This window comes from Terrapene carolina, unplaced genomic scaffold (assembly GCF_002925995.2).
Source record: "Terrapene carolina triunguis isolate 2854851 unplaced genomic scaffold, T_m_triunguis-2.0 Scaffold69, whole genome shotgun sequence".
Classification (NCBI taxonomy): Eukaryota; Metazoa; Chordata; order Testudines; family Emydidae; genus Terrapene; species Terrapene triunguis.
This window is the reverse complement of record NW_020664420.1, coordinates 18,331,750-18,339,880: the sequence shown is the minus strand read 5'-3', so window position 1 is coordinate 18,339,880 and position 8,131 is coordinate 18,331,750. Positions and strand designations below refer to the sequence as shown.

At 41.0% G+C, this 8,131-nt stretch overlaps 1 protein-coding gene across 1 annotated transcript in view; it reads left to right on the top strand.

The window, feature by feature from the left end:
- RANBP3L (RAN binding protein 3 like) overlaps positions 1-8,131 on the top strand; it is a 50,524-nt gene that overhangs the window by 31,862 nt on the left and 10,531 nt on the right. Inside the window, exons 12-13 of the mRNA XM_029910911.1 lie at positions 186-328; positions 3,547-3,748. Coding sequence (XP_029766771.1) covers positions 186-328; positions 3,547-3,748 — 345 coding nt within the window. The remainder of the gene's footprint in view (positions 1-185; positions 329-3,546; positions 3,749-8,131) is intronic.

Sequence of the window (8,131 nt, the reverse complement as noted above, 5' to 3'; positions counted from 1 at the left end):
AAAAATATCAAAGTATAGTAAAGAAATTTAACCCCCCACCTCTTTCAAAATGTTAGGTTATAATCCCCTGAAATGCAAAGTTAATGGAAATATGATTTTTATAGCAGTACTGAATAAATCTGCTGGAACAACAGGGAGGTTTCAATTTCCATGTAATGTCTAATATATAAGCATTCCTGTTTTAGTTATGCGAAATCAAGGCAGTTTGAGACTGATTCTCAACACCAAACTCTGGACTCAGATGGCAATAGAAAGAGCAAATCGCAAGAGTCTGTGCATCACTGCGACAGACTTAGAAGACCATTCTGTTAAAGTATTTCTAATACAGGTAAGAAAAAATTGAAAAAGAACAAGTATCTAGAACTTGCAATTTAGCTCAGATTCCTTGTTCTGGCAAGCCTCCTTATGGTAAAAAGGGTAAGGCTATAACATGTACACAATTACCATTGAGGTCAATTGCTGTTTTGTGGAAAAAGTTGAAGGTCTGATATGGCCCAAGGAGATAACCAGATCACTGTATGAGACAGCCAGCAGGGGTCACTAAAGCAATGGTATACAAATTGTTCCCAAACTGTGGTCTGTGGACCATCAGTGATCTGTGGAACTGGCTACTCCATGATGCTAAATAACATTAAAAGATGCCTAAAATATATCAACACACTTTCCTGATTTTTCCTTCTGCATAGAAACAATTGCTATAGTTGCCACAGGTATATTATTCAAAGTGGTGGGTGTGGTTGATGGTGGGGGGAATAGTCCATGCAATCGTGACTAGAAGGGCAGGTAGTCCACAAGAGTCGCCAATATGATATATAAGACCATAAGAATGTCCATACTGGGTCAGACCATTGGTCCATCTAGCCCAGTATCCTGTCTTCTGACAGTGGTCAGTGCCAGAAGCTTTAGAGGGAATGTTCAGAACAGGGCAATTATCAAGTGATCCACCCTCAGTTGTTCAGTCCCAGCTTCTGTCAGTCAGAGGCTTAGTGACACCCAGAGCATGGGATTGCATCCCTGGCCAACTTGACTAAGAGCCATTGATGGACCTATCCTCCATGAACTTACCTCATTCTTTTTTGAACCCAGTTATTGTTTTGGCCTTCACAATATCCCCTGGCAATGGTTGACTATGCATTGTGTGAAGAAGTACTTCCTTATGTTTGTTTAATAGGCAGCAGGTTTAATTTCATTGGGTAACCCCGATCCTTGTCTTATGTGAATGGGTAAATAACACTTCCTTATTCACTTTCTCCACATCATTTGTGATTTTATAGGCCTCTATCATATCCCCCCTTTAGTCATCTCTTTTCTAAGATGAACAGTCCCAGTTTTTTAATCTTCCATATACGAAAGCTTTTCCATACCCCTAGTCATTTTTGTTGCCCTTTTCTAATACTAATATATCTTTTTTGAGATGTGGTGACCAGAACTGCATGCAGTATTCAAGGTGTGGGCATACAATGGATTTATATAGTGGTGCTATGATATTTTCTCTTACTATCTATCAGTTTCCTAATAGTTCCTAACATTCTGTTAGCTTTCTTGTCTGCCGCTGCACATTTAGCAGCTTTTTTCAGAGAACTATCCAAGCTTTCTTTCTTCAGTGGTAACAGCTAATTTAGATCCCATCATTTTGTATGTATAGATATGATAATTTTTCCCAATGTGCATTACTTTTGCACTTATCAACATTGAATTTCATCTGCCATTTTGTTGCCCAGTCACCCAGTTTTGTGGGGTCTCTTTGTAACTCTTCAGTCATCTTTAGACTTAACTGTCTTCTTGAGTAATTTTGTATCTTCTCCAAACTTTGCCACATCACTGTTTACCTCCTTTTCCAGATCATTTATGAATATGTTGAACAGCGCAGGTCCCAGTACAGATCCTGCTATTTCTCTTTACATTGTGAAAACTGACCATTGTTTCCTAGATTTTAACCAGTTACTGATCCATGGGAGGACCTTCTCTTATCCCATGACTTCTTACTTTACTTAAGAGCCTTTGGTGTGGACCTTGTCAAAAGCTTTCTGAAAGTCCAAGTACACTATATCAACTGGATCATCCATGTCCACTTGCTTGTTGACACCCTCAAAGAATTCTAATAGATTGACGAGGCACGACTTCCCTTTACAAAAGCCATATTGACTCTTCTCCAACAAATCATGTTCATCTGCGTGTCTGATAATCCTGTTCTTTACTATAGTTTCAACCAATTGCCTGCTATTAAAGTTAGTCTGTAATTGCCAGGATCAGCTCTGGAACCTTTTTTAAAAAATTGCCATTACCTTAGCTATCCTCCAGTCATCTGGTATAGAGGCTGATTTAAGTGATAGGTTAGGTATCCCAGTAAGTAGTTCTACACTTTCATATTTGAGTTCCTTCAGCACTCTTGGATGAATACCATCTGATTCGTCCTGCTGATTTACCAATGTTTAATTTATCAATTTGTTCCCAAACCTCCTCTCTTGACACCTCAATCTAGGACAGTTCCTCAGATATGCCTAAAAAGAATGGCTCACCCATGGCTCAGGTTCAAAGATATATGAACAAGTTTGAGAACCAATGAAAAAGGCAGCTACTTGAGTCTGATCTATAACATTTGCAACCCTAGGCCGACTTTGTCCCTGAAAAGCTGCATATTCCCGTGATGACAAATTACTCGGTTGACAACTGAGCTAATTTCTGCTGAAACACCAACTCTGAATTGCTCTCAACTGCTTTCTTCTGTGCATGGCTATGGTGAAAGGAAAGTTTTTGGCTGCTGCAAATGTGAGCAGCATGGAAGAAGAGCCAGATACTCTACTGCTTTGCAACTCTTGCAGTCACTTACACCTGTGCAAAGTGAATATAAATTGGGTATAAAACTACCAAATCAGACTAGTATCTTTCTACTCTGAATTTGTACAGGTGTAAATGAATCCACATGGTGCAAAGCAGTGGAGTATCAGGCCCCAGAAGACCATGTGCTTTCAACTACCCTATGGTAAATGATTTCCTTCCAACTTCACCAGCAGAGTTCATGGCATCTTTTCATTTGTTAATCAGAGAACTCATTTTTGGTGTTAATTCTGTCTTTACTTACCTCTAACGAGAAATATGACTAGGAATTTTCACAATCCATATATGTTTTATTATTGTCAGAAGTACATTTTGTTACTGAGGAGTTGCACAGAGTCGAGAATATTAAGTATTCAATAAAAATTGAGTCATTCACTGAGAGGAATCATAATTTTTGTTTTAAGGTTGCATCCATTATCTCAAAGAAAACAACCAACAATTTTTAACAAATTCTAAAACACAGACCATTAAGACAAACTTAATATTATTTGTATTTAAGTCGATTTTCTCACAAAGTTACTAAATTGGAATCTTATATAAATTCTTTTGACTCCAAAGGACAATAAGTGTCTGATTAAGGGATTTTAGCTCTTTTCAGTCCTTTTGAAATCTCTCCCCTTTGCATCTGCACTTCAGTGGTTGGTTGGGATGCAGTCAGAGTTATTTTGCAGTTATTTTCAATGGTTGTATGCACTTTATTTTCTACAGGCAAGTTCAAAAGATACTGGGTACCTGTATGCAGCAATACATCACCGTCTTGTTGCACTGCGAAGCTTTGCTGAGCAAGAATTGGATGCAAATCAGGTTGACACAGAGCCAGAAACAGCCTTTCATTCATTAAACTGTGATAGTGATGATGAGGAGGAGGAGGAGGATGAAACAATAACTCAAGCGAGCAGCAATGAATCAGGTAAGCAGAGTTTTTCCTGAGACTTTTGTGCTCCTTTGAACTTCACTTGGTGCCCTGAGAATCCCATTTCTACCCCCTTTTATTAACCTCTACTTTCCATCCAAGTGCCTCTATTACGGTGACCCTCTCTCCAGCACTGAAGTAGGGTTTTAATATTTTGACAGGCTTGTGTCAACAGTGCCAAATTCTTTTAAAATAAATAATCAGAGTAGTCTTTTGACAGAAGAATGAGTGTCAGGATATCTGGGTTAAAAATTTTCAAGCTTAAAGTTAAGGCTCCTAAACCCAGACTTGGATATCTCAGTTGAAGTAGTCTGTAGTGCTGCGCTTAATTTCCACTTACTTCATTGGAAGTTGAGTCCACTTATACCAGTGCTGCATATAGTTTATGGTAGTTAGTCTACCTGAACCATAAAAATGGTCATTTGAACCAAATTTATGTAATGTCTGATTTCTTTTAAACATCAACCTATGCTGACAGATTGTAACAGTCATTTATGGATGGTAAAACGGGTTGACAATGCAAGCACCAGGAGATTTTATACTGTTACAGGATGTTAAGAACTTTGATAAAGCGATAGATTCTGTCTACCAGGAGATTTGTGGGGCTAGACACCCTGCCCAGGATTAATCTGCTTTCACCAGTGGAACAAAGACTACAACCCCCACGGGTGAAGAGTCCACCTAAAGCAGGCTGTATTGGAGCAAGATGCTCACAAATCTCACTCCAGTGGCAGTTAGCACAGCCCATAAAGTGGCTGGGGTCAACCATGGAGAAGTCAAGGGACTCTAGAGATACAGTGGCTAGAGCTGAAAGTTGCCTTTCCTTAGTGGAAGGCAGGCACTACGCTGCCCAAGTGGGGAGATTCACCCCAGGAGAGCTGCCGTTGTGCATGTAAGGGTTGTAAATTGCATCTACGTCTTCTCTCAGGAGGAATACGGCAGTGATGTTTGAATTATCATCAGCCACGTGACACTTCTCCTTCCAGTGGAGCTGCAGGCTGTTCCCTTTTTAGTTTTTAAAAAGAATTCTTCAGCAAGGATCAAATCACATACAAATAACAGTTTTGAGTGACTGTTTACTTTAGGAAACAAACATGCCTTTTTTCCTGTTAGCAAAAATATGACAGTTTACAATACTTGTTCCCATAATCATTTGTTTTATCTCTATAATATTCAGTTCACAGAACAAAACATGCCATTATTATAAAACAAAACTTTTTTTTCCCCAAGTACCCATTTGCAAATATTATTCCATTAAACAAATGGGGAAAATGTTAGTCTTTTTGTTTTTCTTTACATTAATACACTTGGTATACAGAATTAATTTAAATGAGTGCCAGGACTTTAGAGTTGGTAAAATAATTGAAAATATTAACATTAAGCACTTTTCCAAATTACTTAACATGAAAACTCCCTTGTTATCCCCAAATAGTCAAACTCGCTCTGTGTCCTTCCAAAAATAGTCTCCACTGGCTTTAAGAAGAGTTTCTGTTAATTTGAAAATTTCATATGAAGTTGGATTCCTTTCCAGAATTATTGACAATAAGGACTTCTAGTTCTTGCACAAAGGCTGAGGTGAAAGGTAATGTCAAAAAGGTATAGGAGAGTGGATTTACAGTCAAAGACTTCTGATGCAGAAGTTGAGATAGCAGGTGACAAACAGAATCTGAGATCTGTGTTTTAGGAGCACAAAAATAAGAGAATACCCTTCTGCCGGTTACTCCTGGATGCTTAATCCAAACCTCTGTTTTTCATGTCCAAGTGATCATTGACAGTAGTACTCACAGTCCCTTTCAACAAATCTTCGGGTGGCCTCTAGCATTTACTGCTTTACCTTCATCTCACTTGTTATCCTTATACCCATTAGATCTTCATCTTGTGTAGGTTTTGCCTTCCAGTATTCTGTCCCCACTTTACACTCATACAGTCGCATCTAGTCATGCAACCCAATCTTGCAGCACACTCACTCCTGGAACTCCATTTCTAAAATGATTCATGATGCCCTGCTGTCTCACAGGCAGTTAGCATTTGGCTTACTTGTGGCTCTTCTGGTTGAAATACACAGTAAGCAGTTTCTTTTAACAGAGTGTCGAAAAGTGAGAATCGCATGGAGTATTACTTTCAAAAACTGGCAGGCTAGAATGCTCAAAGTGCAGGGAGTTCTCAAAATTTCCCTTTATCTTTCTCTTAAAGGTTTTTCTGATCTGCAGAATACAATGTTCTCCATCACTGGCTACACCCAGATACCTCCTGGTTTTGTTTACATACTTGGGGCCTCATTCATAGATTTTAAAGCCATTGTAGTCATCTAGTCTGAGTTCCTGCATAACTCAGGCCAAAGAACCTCACCTAGTAATCTCTGCATCAAGCCCACGACTGCTGTTTGAGCTATATCTTTTAAAAAGATATTCAGTCTTGATGTAAAGACTGTAAGTGATGGAGAATCCACCATGTCCCTAGATAAGCTATTACAATAGTTCTTCCCTGTTCATATCTCTTCTCATCAGGCAGAGGGAGGAATTGACTTGGGGTCTTCCACATCCTGGATGAGTAACCTAACCACTGGGCTAATGGCTATAGGTAAGGCCCTACCACATTCACAGTCCATTTGGGTCAATTTCATGGTCATAGGATTTAAAAAATCATAAATTTCATTATTTCAGCTATTTAAATCTAAAAATTCAGTGTTGTAATTGTAGTGATCCTGACCCAAAAAGGAGTTGTGCAGTGGTCGCAAGGATATTGTAATGGGGGTTGTGGTACTGCTACCCTTACTTCTGTGCTGCTGCTGGTAGCAGCGCTGTCTTCAGAGCTGGGCAGCTGGAGAGTGGTGGCTGCTGGCTGGGAGCCCAGCTCTGAGGTCAGAGCCACCGCCAGCAGCAGCGCAGAAGTAAGAATAGCATGGTATGGTATTGCCACCTTTACTTCTGAGCTGCTGCCTGCAGAGCTGTGCCCTCAGTCAGCAGCCGCTACTGTCTGGCCGCCCAGCTCTGAAGGCAGCAACACAGAAGTAAGGCTGGCATGGTATGGTGTTGCCACCCTTATTACTATGCTGCTGCTGGTGGGGTGCTGCCTTCAGAGCTGGGCACCTGGCCAACAGCTGTAGCTCTCTGGCCACCGAGCTCTGAAGGCAGCACAGAAGTAAGGGTGGCAATATCACGACCCCCCCCCCCAAATAACCTTGCAACTCCCCTGCAATGCCCTTTTGGGTCAGGACCCCCAATTTGAGAAATGTTGGTCTTCCCCATGAAATCTGTATAGTATAGGGTAAAAGCACACAAAAGACCAGATTTAACAGGGAGAGAACAGATTTCATGGTCTGCGACGCGTTTTTCATGGCTGTGAATTTGGTAGGGCCCTAGTTATAGAGGAGTCGTTATCCACATTCTCCTCTGCTTTGTGTGGCATTAGGCAGGCATCTAAGCCATTCTTGCAAGAAATGGCTTAAGTGTCTAAGCCACCCAGCTCTAGGAGAGGGGTTCCTGGCTGTGGATTTTAAGCAGAGATGGGTACCTACCTGCAGCCTGGACTTAGGTGCGGAATTCCCTGAGAAGGGCAGGGCTTAGGACATACCCTCTCAGAGGCATCTCCTATTGGCTTGCTTAGGAGACTCCTTGCCTAGCTGGCAGGCTTTTGTGGATTGCATTCTTAGATGAATATCTCTTTAGGATCCTAGGCTCCTAACTCAGGCTTTGTGGATCCCAGGGATTTTCTAGGCACCTACAAGTTAGACATTGCAATGCTCAGCATCATAGTGCCTAACCCTCTTTGTGAATTTGGGCCTGGGAATAGTAGCAGGCCCCCTAGAGTGTAATGATCTCATCAGCTTGTGGAAACAACCATTATTCTGTGAGAAGCACAGGGCCAGTGATCCTGAGGATGTTAGGAAAAAATGGTTCTTGATGAAGTGTCATAGTTGGAGCTGTTAGGCCAAAATAAGTCACTGTGAGATAGACTCTCACATCTGATGCTTTCAGAAGAGAGGATGAAATCCCAGTGATTCCTTGCTGGGGGGCCTTAGAAGGGATGCTTCCCTTCACTTCCATCATTCCTTTCTTCCTTGACCCCTACAGAAGTCTATTTATGAGGATCCAGATCTACAAGGGAGAAGAGATAGGTATGGGGAATATACCCATGGGGCTGGGGAGACAGATGCTACCATCAGATGAGGGCAGGAGACAAAAACTCAAAGGTAAGTAAAAAACATGGAGACCTGGGAGAAGGGTCGGAATCTGTTGGGGAGCATGGGCTGTTCTAGCAGGGATAAGAAAGAGACAAGGACAACATAGCGGGGAAATCAAATCAGTATCTTAGATGTATCTTATACTAATGCGAGAAGTATGGGAAATAAGCAGGAAGAACCAGAAATGCTAGTTAATA